Here is a 14,704-nt window from a genome sequence, read left to right as displayed (position 1 = left end):
CAATTGCTTCCTTTAGTTTTGCCTGTGTTTCTCTCATGTATTTTGTGGCACCTTGATTGGGTGCATAGACATTTATGATTGTTATTTCTTCTTGTTGAATTGCCCCGTTTATTAGTATGTAGTGGCCTTCTTTGTCTCTCAAAACATCCCTGCGTTTGAAGTCTATTTTATCTGAGATTAATATTGCTACACCTGCTTTCTTTTGGCTGTAGCTTGCATGAAATATTTTTTTCCATCCTTTCACTTTCAGTTTCTTTGTGTCCCTGTGTCTAAGATGAGTCTCTTGTATGCAACAGATTGATGGTTCATTTTTTTTGATCCATTCTGCGAATCTGTATCTTTTAATTGGGGAGTTTAATCCATTTACATTCAACGGTATAACCGTGAAGGCATTTGTTGAATCAGCCATCTTATCCTTTGGTTTATGTTTGTCATATTTTTCCCCTTTCTCTATTGATATCCTTTATTGTACCCATACCAAATCTCTTTAGTACTGAACCTTTCTCCAAGTCTCTCTGTCCTTTCTTTGTTTCTCTGTCTGCAGGGCTCCCTTTAGTATCTCCAGTAGGGCAGGTCTCTTGTTAGCAAATTCTCTCAACATTTGTTTGTCTGTGAAAAATTTAAGCTCTCCCTCAAATTTGAAGGAGAACTTTGCTGGATAAAGTATTCTTGGCTGGAAATTTTTCTCACTCAGAATTCTAAATATATCGTGCCACTGCCTTCTTGCCTCCATGGTGGCTGCTGAGTAGTCACTACTTAGTCTTATGCTGTTTCCTTTGTATGTGGTGAATTGCTTTTCTCTTGCTGCTTTCAGAACTTGCTCCTTCTCTTCCGTGTTTGACAGTGTGATCAGAATATGTCTCGGAGTGGGTTTATTTGGATTTATTCTATTTGGAGTTCGCTGAGCATTTATGATTTGTGTATTTATGTTGTTTAGAAGATTTGGGAAGTTTTCCCCAACAATTTCTTTGAATACTCTTCCTAGACCTTTACCCTTTTCTTCCCCTTCTGGAACACCAATGAGTCTTATATTCGGACGTTTCATATTATCTATCATATCCCTGAGGTCCATTTCGATTTTTTCAATTTTTTTCCCCATTCTTTCTTTTATGCTTTCATTTTCCATTCTGTCATCTTCCAGGTCACTGATTCGTTGTTCAACTTCCTCTAGTCTTGTACTATGAGTGTCCAGAATCTTTTTAATTTGGTCAACAGTTTCTTTAATTTCCATAAGATCATCCATTTTTTTATTTAGTCTTGCAATGTCTTCTTTATGCTCTTCTAGGGTCTTCTTGATTTCCTTTGTCTCCTGTACTATGGTCTCATTGTTCATCTTTAGTTATTTGAGTAGCTGCTCTTGGTGCTGTGTCTCTTCGGATCTTTTGATTTTGGTGCTTGGGCTTGGGTTATCCATATCGTCTGTTTTTTTCATATGCTTTATAATTTTCTGTTGTTTTTGGCCTCTTGGCATTTGCTGAACTTGATAGGGTTCTTTTAGGATTTGTAGACCAATTGAAGTCCTTATCTCTAATTTATCAGATCTACAGCTTCATGGAGTACACTTTCTCTAACTAACCAGCAGGTGGCGTCCACGAGCCACCTGTTCTCCACAAGCCAGTTCTCCCCTGCTTAGCCTTTTTGGTGAGTGGGGGAGTGAGTCTTGTGGGGTCCAGCTGGTGTACCAAGGTTGCGTGTGTAGTTGGTGTTGCCTGCCCTGTATATGGGGTGTGTTTCTGGGCAGTCAGGGAGGGGGGGTAGCTCTAACAATCAAATCTCCCTGGTGATCCTAGAGTTTTAAAGCTGCTGCAATAGTCTAATCCTTCAGTTCAGTCCTGCCACAGTTTGTCTCTGCCACTAACCCACAAGTCCTTGCTATTGGCGTATCGCTCCTGAGACTTGCAAGTGGGCCCCTCTTCCAGGCTGTGCACCCCGTGTCCTCTGTTGAGGGATGACTGTGCTATGTCACAGGTGAGTGCCGTCCCCCCAGGGCAGTTCTAGGCTGCTGGGCTGTGTAGGGAGGCTCCCAGTCTGCTGAAATGATGGCTGAATGGGGCTTTGTTAATTCACACTGCTCCACCTTCCCAACTCTGGGACAATCAGCTGAGGTTGCAGGGAAGGCTAATGTCCACGCCCAGTTTTGTGGTGTGTGCCTGTTATTTGAAGCACTTCCGTCACACTGGGTTGTCTGGGGCAGTTCTGGGCTATGGGGCTGGCGATGGGCAGGAGTGTTTCCTGTCCACCAGGATGATGGCTGTGAGCGGACACCCCCCTTTTCTTGGGAAGTTGTGGTGTTTAGTGAATTTTCTCAGCCACTGGATTATTGCCTTTTGTCTCAGAGCTCTCTTAGTTCTGCTCTTGACTTGACCTGCCCAAATTGCAAGTCTTTGAAGCTTTCTGTATTGGGCTTCTTAGAGTAATTGTTTTATAAAAAGAAAAAAGAATTAAAAAAAAAAAAAAAAAAGGGCCCTCCTCAGAGATCTAATGGGTTATTGAAATGCTAAGAGACAAAGCAATTAGGGCCATTAAGGAAAGGTCCACAGGGCAGAGAGATCAGCTTTTCTTCGGGATTTGCATATGAGCCTCAGGGCCTGAGCTCTGCCCTTCCCCTTTCTATGTTCACCAGAACTCCAAAAATCCTCTGCTTTTATTTTGGAGTTTTTCCTGTTGTTTTTTTTCTATGCCTGTCTCCTCTCTGCTGGGCTGGCTGCTCTCAGATTCTCTGGTGTCTGGTCTCAGTCTATCTATGGTTGGAGTCTGGATCAGTACAATGAGTTTCTGATAAGGGCTGCCACTGCAGTTCTCCCTTCTCCTTCCCGGAGCTGACAGCCCCTCCTCCCACGGGACTGAGCCTGGCAGGGAGGGGTGCGGGTCCCCTGGCCACAAAGACTTACAGATTTCGCTGATCTCAGCAGTTCCACGTTTTCATGAGTGTTGTATGAAGTATGCCCAAAGTCAGATTGCTCTGTGGTGTCCAGTCCACGCAGTTCTGGCTTTCTACCTACTTTCCTGGAAGAGTAACTAAAACATACAGCTCACCAGTCTGCCATCTTGCCCCGCCTCCTCTTTATGCACTTTAGATCCTAACTTAAACTCTATTGAGGAATGTAGGAAATTGCATTTATACTGACTAGTATGATACTGTTGTAAAGTACATGTTGTTTTTAAATTAATGGATGATGAGAAAATTGGCTACTTAAAGAAAGCTGTTTTGATTTCAAAATAATAAACAGGCTTCTGGGCTGAGCATTAACATTTTTGTTTACATTTTCTAAGTTAGGACAGAGAAATGTAGAAGAGGCAAGAGATAATTGAAATTAAAAGTGTTCAGGTTTTAACAAATTGTTTTTCAAAGGAGATGCTTTAGAGTACAAAAAGATACTTAAGTATTCTGTAAAATGAATCCTTACTTGGTTCATAGTGATGGAAGAATTCACTGAAATACTGAACATGAAAGTATTTTGGAGACAATAGAGTAGTGGCCTTATGTGAGGTTTAATAATACACCATGGGAATATCTTCAGCCTGCTGCCATACAGTATTTAGTAGCCAGCTCTAGCATTCCAGATCAGTTTTTTTCAGCCATAGTTATTTTATAAAGTTCAGTATTTTAAATGGTTCTGGAAGTCTTATTAATGAGTTTTACAACAATGTTGAGAAAGAGAAAGGGATTCCTATAAATCTTCCAGAATTTTGAATACTTAGTTCATCCAAGTGAACCAAGGTCACAGAAATGGTCATTACTTGAACCCAGGACTTCTAATTTCAAAGCTAGGAAGAGGTATATTATACTTTACAAATTTTAATGGGGTGGAGAGGGACAAGAAAAAAATTACACTTTTTTCTTTTAAATTTTTTTTCATTTTTAAAAAATTTTTATTACGGTAATAGACCATAAAAGTTCCCCATTTTAAACTACTTTTTTGTGTACAATTCAGTGACATTAATTACATTCACAATATTGAGCTACCATTACCACAATCCATTACCAAAACTTTTTCATCACACCAAACAGAAACTCTGTACCCATTAGCAGTAGCTCCCCATTTCCTACTATCTCCCAGCCATGGTAACATGCAGTCTACTTTCTGTCTCTATGAATTTGTTTATTCTGGGTTTTTTATATTACTGAAATCATACATTATTTGTCATTTTTTGTCTGCCTTATTTCACTCAACTTGATGTCTTAAAGGTATATTCATGTTGTTGCATGTATCAGAATCTCATGCTTTTTTACGGCTGGATAATATTTCATTGTACATATGTACCACAGTTGGTTTATCCATTCATCTGTTGACAGATACTTGGGTGGTTTCCACCTTTTGGCTGTTGTAAATAATGCTGTTGAAAACATTGGTATTCAGTATCTATTTGAAAACCCTGCTTTCAGTTCTTTGGGGTATATACCTGGGAGAAGAATTCCTGTGTTATGTTGTAATTCTAATTCTGTGCTCAACTTTGTGCCGTTTTCCATGGCAGTTGCACTATTTTACATTCCCACCAACGATACACACAGGTTCCAATTTCTTCAACTCCATACCAATATTTGTTATTTTCCGTTTTTTAATAATAGCATTTCTCATGGGTGTGAAGTAGTGTCTCATTCTGGTTTTGATTTGCATTTCCCTAATGGCTAACGAGGTTGATTTCTGGTTTTGATTTACATTTGCCAAATGGCTAATGATGTTGAGCATGTGTTTATTGGACATTTGTATGTTTTCTTTGTAGAAATGTCTATTCAAGTCATTGGCCCATTTTTTAATTGGATTAGTTGTCTTTTTGTTGAGTTGTAGGAGTATTTTATGTATTCTGGATATTAAACCCTTACCAGATACATGATTTCCAAATATTTTCTCCCATTCTGTAAATTGTCTTTTTACTTTTTTGATAATGCCCTTTGATGCACGAATTTTTTATTTTGATGAAGTCTATATATCATTTTTTCTTTAGTTGCCATGTTTTTGGTATCGTGTCTAAGGATACATTGTCTAATATGAGGTCATGAACATTTTCCCCTATTTTAAGAATTTTATGCTTTTAGCCCTTATTTATATTTAGGTTGTCAATCCATTTTGAGTTAATTTTTTTATACGGTGTGAAGTAGGGGTCCAGTTTCATCTTTTTGTATGTGGCTATCCAGTTGCCCCAGTACCATTTCTTAAAGAGATTATTCTTCCATCGAGTGGATTTGGCCCCTTGTCAAAACTCGGTCATGGAAACTAAGATGGCGGCTAGGTGACACAGGGCAAAAAAAACACCTCCATGAAAAATACTAGATAAAAGCCAGAAAGTGACCCAGAACACCAGTTCCAGCGATGCACCAGCCGGACAAGATCTGCTAAATCCACAGGGACCGTGCATTTGGTGAAACCGGGAGACTGCATTCTGAAATGAGTTAGTGAACCGGCTGAAAGTCCGGCGGCCGCGTTGTGGTGTGGCAAAACCATGGGTTGGCATTTGGAGATGGACTAGTTCTTTAAAAAAAAGAAAAACCCAGGAGCAGCTGTGGTTACGATGTTGAGAACCGCACAGTGAAGCACGGCAGGAGCGGGCTGTGCCAATGCTTCAATGTCTGGCGTGGAGGATAGCCAGCTGCTGATTGTCTCGGGGCCATGGGGGCAGAGGGAGAGCCAAAAGGAGAAAGAAACCACACCTCTTGCAGCCATCTCCCCGGCGGGCTGGGGACGCTCCTAATCAGGGCAGGAGCTATAGCCCAGAGCTGCGCCGAGGGTCCCAGTGTGACGGGGAGTGTTTCCCATAGCACCACGCGCACACCAAAATATTGGCTGTGGACAGTGCCTTTAGTGCACCCACAGTTAATTGTCCCGGAGCTGGGAGGGCGGAGCTGTGCAAAAAGGGGGAAATTAACACGCCCCATTCAACCATCTTTACTGCAGGCTGGGAAAACCCCTGCACGGCCCAGCAGCCCAGGGCTTCCCTGGAGGGCCGGCGCACACTTGCGATGTGGCACAACCTTCCGTCAGCAGAGGTCCTGGAAGAGCACGGCTGAGAAGGGGGACCGGCTTGGAAATCCCAGGGACCCTATGCCAATACGAAGGACTTGTGGTCAGCGGCAGAGACTATCTGTAGCAAGACCGAAATGAAGGCTTAGACTCCTGAAACAGCCTTAAATCTCTGGAAACACCTGGGAGGTTTGATTATTATAGCTGCCTGCCTCCCTAACTGCCCAGACACACGCCCCACATTCAGGGCAGACAGCACCAACAATGCACCCAAACTTAGTGCACCAATTCAACCCCACAAGAATCAGATCCCCACACACCACAAAGACAGAGTTGGGGAGAACTGACTTGAGAGGAATAGGTGACTCATGGATGCCATCTGCTGGTTAGTTAGAGAAAGTGTATGCCACCAAGCTGTAGGTCTGACAAATTAGAAATCAGTATTTTTTATATCCTGAAAGAACCCTATCAAGTAAAGCAAATGCCAAGAGGCCAAAAACAACAAAATCTTAAAGCATATGATAAAACCAGATGATATGGAGAACCCAAACCCAAACACCCAAAAGATCAGAAGAGACACAGTATTGGTGCAATTAATCAAAGAACTAAAGACAAACAAGAGCATGGCACAGGATATAAAGGACATTAAGAAGACCCTAGAAGAGGATAAAGAAGAAATTGCAAGAGTAAATAAAAAAAAGATCTTATGGAAATAAAAGAAACTGTTGGCCAAATTAAAAACACTTTGGAAACTCATAATACAAGATTAGAGGAAGTTGAACAACAACTCAGCTTCCTTGAGGACCACAGAATGGAAAATGAAAGAACAAAAGAAAGAATGGGGAAAAAATTTTAAAAATCGACATGAATCTCAGGGATATGATAGATAAAATAAAATGTCCAAATTTAAGACTCATTGGTGTCCCAGAAGGGGAAGAGAAGGGTAAAGGTCTAGAAAGAGTATTCAAAGAAATTGTTTGGGAAAACTACCTAAACCTTCTACACAATATAAATACACAAAGCATAAATGCCCAGCAAACTCCAAATAGAATAAATCCAAATAAACCCACTCCAAGACATATTCTGATCAGACTCTCAAATACTGAAGAGAAGGAGCAAGTTCTGAAAGCAGCAAGAGAAAAACAATTCACCACATACAAAGGAAACAACATAAGACTAAGTTGTGACTACTCAGCAGCCACCGTGGAGGCGAGAAGGCAGTGGCATGACATATTGAAAATTCTGAGAGAGAAAAATTTCCAACCAAGAATACTTTATCCAGCAAAACTCTCCTGCAAATTTGAGGGAGAGCTTAAATTTTTCACAGACAAACAAATGCTGAGAGATTTTACTAATAAAAGACCTGCCCTACTTCAGATACTAAAGGGAGCCCTACTGACAGAGAAACAAAGAAAGGAGAGAGAGATATAGAGAAATTTAACAGACATATATAGAACATTACATCCCAAATCACCAGGACACACATTCTTCTCTAGTGATCATAGATCTTTCTCCAGAATAGACCATAGGCTGGGACATAAAACAAGCCTCAATAAATTTAAAAAAAAAAAAAATAAAGAATTTATTCAAAGCACATTGTCTGACCACAGTGGAATACAAATAGAAGTCAATAACCATCAGAGACTTAGAAAATTCACAAACGCCTGGAGGTTAAAAATGAAGGGGAGATGAAAACATCCCAGATAATCAAAAGCTGAGGGACTTCATCACCCAGTAGATCAGTCCTATAAGAAATGCTAAAGGGAACTGAGCAGGCTGAAAGGAAGGGACACTAAACAATTGACTGAAACCACATGAAGAAATAAAGATTTCCAGTAAAGTTCACATGGTAAATATAAATACCAATACTACTGTATTTTTGATTTGTAACTCCACTATTTACTTCCTACAGGATCTAAAATACATAAACTGTAATGATAAATCAGTGGTTTTGGACTCAATGTAAAATATGTAATTTTTGACAAGAACTACATAAAGGTGGGGGAATGGAGGAGTATAGGAACATAGTTTACGTGTCCTATTGAAGTTATGTTGAAAAACAAGATTGTTATAAATTTAAGAGGTTACATTTAAGCCCCATGGTAAACACAGAGTATCAGAGAATACGATCATAGAGATGAAAAGTAGAGTATGAGTTACGAGAAGTGGGGGAAGGGGCAATGGGGAGTTAAGAAATGAGTGTAGGGTTTCTGTTTGGGGTGAAGGGAAATTTCTAGTAATGGATGGTGGGAAGGTGATAGCATTGCAACATTCTAAACGTGATTAATCCCATTAATGGAATGCTAGGGAGGGGTTGGAATGGGAAGATTTAGGCTGTATATATGTTTACACAATTGAAAAGAAAAAATAAAATAAAAAAGACAGTGTAAATAGATAATGATAATTAAATGCCAAGGATGATCCTGGATGGGATCTGAAGATGGAGGAGAGGAGGCTCAAAGGGACACAGTTGGGACATAAGGAAAAAAGAAAGGAAATATAGAATGTAAGCTTTGTATCAATGTTGAATTTCTTGAACTTCTTAGCTGCGCTTAATAGGATTGCATAAAAGAATGTTCTTGTTTGTGGGAAATGTATATGTGAATTATATTGTTTGTTCAAGGATGTGTGCAGCTTGCTCTCTTATGTTCAGAAGACAGAGCAATAGATGATGGATGATAGGGAGGGAGGGAAAGAAAGAAATGGCGGTGTGACAGGATGTTAAAATTGGTGGATCAGGGTATCGGCGGAGGGGGGTTGGGGTATGCTGGAGTTCTGTGTATGGGGTTTGTATTGTTTTTGCAACTGTTCCTGTAAATTTGAATTTACTTCAAAATATAATTACAAAAAAGAAAATGCTACGGCTGCTGGGGACCAATACTGGGGTGCCGATGGAGTCCTGGGGGTACCTGGATTTCCGTAGTTTGGTCACTCACAGTGCACCCCGGTGCTGGTTATCTGCCCCAAAAAAAAAAAAAAAAAAAAAGAATCAGTCATGGATGTGTAGGTTTATTTCTGAACTCACAGTTCTGTTCCATTGGTCTATATGTCTGTCCTTATGCCAGTACCACAGTTTCAGAATCAGTAAGTGTGAATCCTCCAACTTTGTGCTTCTTTTTCAAGATGGTTTTGGCTACTTGGGGTCCCTTGCTAGTCTGTATGGATTTGTTGATTTGCTTTTCCATTTCTGCAAAAAAAAAAAGAAAAGGCTGCTGGAATTTTCGTAGGGACTGCATTGATTCCTTAGATCACCTTGGACCAACATCTTAAAATTAAGTCCTACAGCCCAAGAACACAGGATAGCTTTCCATTTGTTTAGGTCTTTAATTTCTTTCAGCAATGTTTTGTAGTTTCCAGTGTACAAGTCTTCTATATCCATGGTTAAATTTTTTCCTCTGTATTTTGTTCTTTTAAATCACATTGTAAATGATATTGCTTTCTTCATTTGTTTTCGGGTTGTTCATTGCTTATGTATAAAAACACAAATGTTTTTGCATGTTGGTCTTTACCCTGCAACTTCAGCTGTAGTCGCTCTCTTGTGAATTCTTTTTGGATTTTCTACATATAGGATCATGTCATTTGTGAATATAGATAGTTTTATTTTATTTCTCCCTTTCCAACTTGGATGCCTTTTATTTCTTTTTCTTGCCTAATTGCTCTGGCTAGAAATGTCGGTATGATGTGAAATAGCAGTGGTGAAAGTGGGCATCCTTGTCTTCTTCTTGACCTTTTCAGTCATTCAGCATTGAGAATGATGCTAGCTGTGAGTTTTTCATAAATAGCCTTTATCATGTTGAGGAAGTTTCCTTGTATTCCTAGTTTTCTGAGTGTTTTTATCAGAAATGATAGTGGGTTTTGTCAAATGCTTTTCCTGGGTCCATTGAGATGATCATGTTTTTTTTCTTTTCCTTCATTTTATTGATATGGTGTTTTAGCTTGATTGATTTTCTTATGTTGAGCCACTTTTGCATTTTTTGATAAATCCCACTTCAAAATGGTGTATAATCCTTTTAATATGGAGTTGTATTCAGTTTGCTAGTATTTCATTGAGGATTTTTGCACCTATATTCAAAAGGAAAGTGATCTGTAATTTTATTTTTTGTAATTTCTTAATCTTGCTTTGGTGTTAGGGTAATGCTGGCCTTATAGAATAACTTAGGAAGTGTTCCCTCCTCTTCTGTATTTTGGGGAAAGTTTGAGAATGATTGGGGGTCAGTTATTTTTGGAATATTTGGTAGAATTCATCACTGAAGCTATCTGTTCCTGGACTTTTCTTTGTTGGTGGGAGGGTTTTGGTGACTGATTCTATCTCTTAACTTGTTATTGGTCTGTTGAGATTTTCTGTTTCTTCATGAGTCATTTGTGTGTTTCTAGGACTTTATTTCATCTAGGTTATCCAATTTGTTGGTATACAGTTACAGTATTTTATTATAATCCATTTTATTTCTATAAGTTCAATAATAATGTCCCCCCTTTCATTTCTGATTTTTATTATGTGTGTCCTCTCATTTTTTCTTCATCAGTTTAACTAAATGTTTGTTAATTTTATTGAACTCTTCAGAGAACCAACTTTAGGGTTCTCTGGTTCTTTCTGTAAGTCTTGATATGTTGTGTTTTCATTTTCATTTGTCTCGAGGTGTTTTCTAATTCTCCTTGTGATTTTTTTTGTTTAAGGGTAAATTGCTTAATTTTCACCTATTTGTGACTTCTCCTGTTTTCCTTCTGTTATTGATTTCTAGCTTTATTCCACTATGGTAGGGGAATTTACTTTGTGTGAATTCGGTTTGTTTGTTTTTTTAGATTTCTTGAGATTTGTTTTGTGATCCAATATATGGGCTATCCATGTGTACTCGAGAAGAACATGTATTCTGCTGTTGTTGGATCAAGTATTCTATAAAATCTTTTTAAAAAGTTTTTAAGATACTGTATACTTTTAAATGGAAAACAATCATAAACCTTTTATATAATTGCATATTTCTTTTTTTTTAGATAATACTAAATATACATATACTCCAGGATGCCCAATTTTTTACTGCTTCCAAGATATTATGCGAGTCTGTAGTGAATCCAGCACTCACTTTGCTGCACTTACAGCAAGGATGTTAATAGCCTTGGATAAGTAAGAAATGTCATTAAAAATGTTTTTTAAGAAATCAAATACATGTTTATAGTATAAATTAGCTTTGATACAAACTTTTGGAGGAAAATAATGAAATTAATAATACATGTATTAACAAAATGGTACACTTTTGAAATATAACATAAAAATGAAAAATCCCAAAGAGGATTTTCCTGGTTTGCTTGTAACTGGTTAATTTTATTATTCACAAAGACAACCCCTGCTCAAGAATTAAGAGTCCCCTGTAATAAAACTAGATTTACTTCTGAATTACTCTTAATCAGTGAACATGTCAGTATATTCTTTGGTCACCTGTATCTCGCTGGTTCAAATTTAAATAGTACTTCGTATTTTTTGAAAGATTTTTTTATTATTATAGAGCTATAAACAGTTTCTAAAATTTGTTCACTGTGTCCATTAGCAAAACTTTTACTGATAATAAATTAAGTACTTAACTAATACTAAAATTATAAAAATCTGAATGTACTGTTAGAAATATGTCATATAACAGTTGAATAGTACTCTACCTTGTTTATCTTTATTTTTTAACAAATACTTCCATGACCTCCACTTCCTCTTTTTCAGGTGGCTAGATGAAGGTCATGCACAGTCTCATTTTATTCCAGCTTTATTCCGACCTTCTCCTCTTGAGCGGATAAAAACTAACGTAATAAACCCTGCTTATGCTGCTGAATCAGGTCAGACCGAAAACTCACTACATATGGGCTATAGTGCACTAGAAATAAAGAGTAAAATGTTAGCCCTAGAGAAAGCAGATACTTGTATTTACAACCCTTTATTTGGATCAGATCTTCAGTATACAAACCGGGTAAGAATTAATGAACTTTGGCTCAGATTTCAAAAGACATTTAATCTCCAAATTACTTTTTTTTTTCTGAGATAAGTACATTTATTACAAATTGTAAACATTAAGATGACATCCCACTTAAGCTTTATTCATATATATTAAAGTCAAGTATCCAAAGCGCCTAAAGGTTTTTGTTTTGTTTTATTTTCCCTTTCTAGGTAGATAAAGTGGTAATAAATCCATACTTTGGTCTAGGAGCTCCAGACTACTCAAAAATTCAAATTCCCAAACAGGAAAAATGGCAGAGAAGCATGAGCAGTGTCACAGAAGACAAGTACTATTTTGGTTTTACTCCATGTTGTTCTTTGAAAACTTAGATTCTGATGTTTAATTTTTTTTAATTACATTCAATTAGTACATAATGAAATCACTATTTAGTCTTTAATTGCTCAGTGATACATAACTTTCTTAGATATGTCGGTTGTTTTGAAACAAGTTGTATTTCAATTCTCCTATTTGTATTTTTTTATTTGTTCTCGATAACTAGGGAACGACAGTGGGTAGATGATTTCCCTCTTCATCGAAGTGCCTGTGAAGGAGATTCTGAATTACTAAGCCGTCTTCTCAATGAAAGATTTTCAGTCAATCAGTTAGATAGTGACCACTGGGCACCCATTCATTATGCATGCTGGTAAACGGATTACTTATTCTTTTTAGAAATTGTGAATTCTTAGTGATAAATATTAGTGCTCCTTTTCAAAAGTTCTCTTTCATTCTCTGTCATGTTTGCCTTACGAACTTTCTCTGTAGAACTTTGATTATTGGTATGTGCCACTGTGCAGAATTTCCCGCATGAGAAAAGTATCCTCAGTGTTCTTAAGCATTGCCAGGTTATACAGTAGTGTGGCTAACCACTCTTACTAACTGTAGTTTCTATTATTTTACACTGGGGTTATGTTCTGTTTTGTTATCCTTACTATAAAATTTACATGTGCCACGTTAACTACTTATGATTTGACTTTGCATCATTTCAGAAAACTATCCTTTTAGTTCTTTGGTAAGCTGTGAAACCTCCAGAAGCCATCATTGGGATCACAGCCATACATTTGTTGTGTGGAAGTGAGAGTTGGGGGAGGAATAGGATTAGCTCTTTCCACTATTTTCCCACTGTATCTGTTTCTCTCCTACTCATCTCAACATGATAATAACTCTTCGCCTCAACTGGACTGAGTTCTTAAATTAGTATTCAGAAAGGTAGTTTGCTCTAGCTTATACTCTAAAAAGGATATAATGAGATTTTTACCATTATTTCTTATCAGAAAATTGCTTTTGACAAATTTTTTAATCCAAAGTGTCCATACTGTCCTTCACCTCATTGTATCTCAGTTTATTTATCTATATGTAAATTGTACCAATTAGACCATTTCTAGGGTTCTTTCTAGCTCAAAATTCTTTTGATTTCTTTGATTCTAATATTTATGATCAAGTAGCTAAATACAGTTGTTTTTGCTATTCATCTTTACTCCCCTTTTTTCCTGCTTCCTTGAAAATATGCTCCTTTATTCTGTAAACATACTCTTGTTTCTCATTATGGGGAATTTTGTATTCGGATTTGGTATGTTACCCTGAATCTTTTTTAACTGAATTAATATTTGTTTCTTCAGTGTTAAAAGACATCAGTCACATGCTTTACCTGGAGCTAAACAGAAAGGGATAGAGGATATAATTTAAATCCCAAGAAAGTACACTGTGGAACTAAGAAAGGCAAAGGCAATGAATTTTAGTTTAGGAATCCCAAATTTATATTTGTCTGTATTATTGCCCATTTTTGTAGGAGGGAATCATTTTCTTTTCTAATAAAAGAATTATTATATTTTGGATATAGTATTTACTGGGCCTTGGAATGTACCTAGGTTTCTGATCCAACTGTTAATTTCTTAAAGTGTGACCTTGGCAAGTTAAGTAATGTCTTTAAGGATCAGTTTCCTTATCTACAAGATGGACTCCTTAGGAATAATAATAATAATACTTCCTTTAAGAATAAAAGAGAAAAGACAAAGTATGTTGAAGGTATCTGGCCCATATTAAGCACTCAATAAATGTTGGCTATTATTATTAAACTATTATAAAGATTTAAAGATTTTAATGACTAAATCTAAAATCCATTGATCTGTAGTAGTTTAAAAAAAAGTGCAAAATATTACTGCTATTTAATACACAAAGGAAACAGTTTTACCCTTTGATAAAATTAATTTTCTGCCAATTGGAATTAATAATCAAGTTTATTATACCAGAAGTAGTGTGGATCATCTTACAGTAATGATTTTAATAAGATAAAGCTTTTGAGTGATGTGAATTTTCATTAAGCATGCTTCAGCTGTTTAGTAAAGAACTTATATTACTTTGTCTTGGAAATGTACTCTTACTAATCTGTACAAGGACTGGAGGAAGTAGGGCACCAGACTGTATTAGAAAACTGAGATTTGGGTCCTATCCTTATAAGTGAAGACAAGATGTTTCACAAAACTCTTGGAATTTTTCCTCATGTCTAAAATGAGGATTTTATTAGATCAGTGGTTCTCAAATGTTTTGGCCTGAGGACCTGTTTTTGCTCTTAAAAATTACAAGTTTCCAAAGAGCGTTTGTTAATGTGGATTATATCTAATACTACTTATATTTTAAGAAATTAAAATTGAGAAATATTTTTAAATATTTATTTTAAAATAACAACAAACCTATTATATGTTAACATAACCTAATTTTATAAGAAATGACCCTTTTTTCCAAAATAAAAATGTTGGTGAGAAAAGTGGCATT

General features: G+C 37.0%; 1 protein-coding gene across 5 annotated transcripts in view; it reads left to right on the top strand.

The window, feature by feature from the left end:
- The window catches only part of KRIT1 (KRIT1 ankyrin repeat containing), a 47,624-nt gene that overhangs the window by 15,051 nt on the left and 17,869 nt on the right, over window positions 1–14,704 (top strand). For 4 of the 5 annotated variants that reach the window (XM_037836646.1, XM_037836647.1, XM_037836645.1 and 1 more), the window contains 4 exons: window positions 10,950–11,079; window positions 11,665–11,908; window positions 12,106–12,221; window positions 12,435–12,578. In XM_037836646.1, coding sequence (XP_037692574.1) covers window positions 10,950–11,079; window positions 11,665–11,908; window positions 12,106–12,221; window positions 12,435–12,578 — 634 coding nt within the window. Of the gene's footprint in view, window positions 1–10,949; window positions 11,080–11,664; window positions 11,909–12,105; window positions 12,222–12,434; window positions 12,579–14,704 lie in introns of those variants that run through there. The other variant, XM_037836649.1, reaches the window with a different exon arrangement.

This window comes from Choloepus didactylus, chromosome 5 (assembly GCF_015220235.1).
Source record: "Choloepus didactylus isolate mChoDid1 chromosome 5, mChoDid1.pri, whole genome shotgun sequence".
NCBI lineage: Eukaryota > Metazoa > Chordata > Mammalia > Pilosa > Megalonychidae > Choloepus > Choloepus didactylus.
This window is presented reverse-complemented; position numbering and strand designations above follow the sequence as displayed.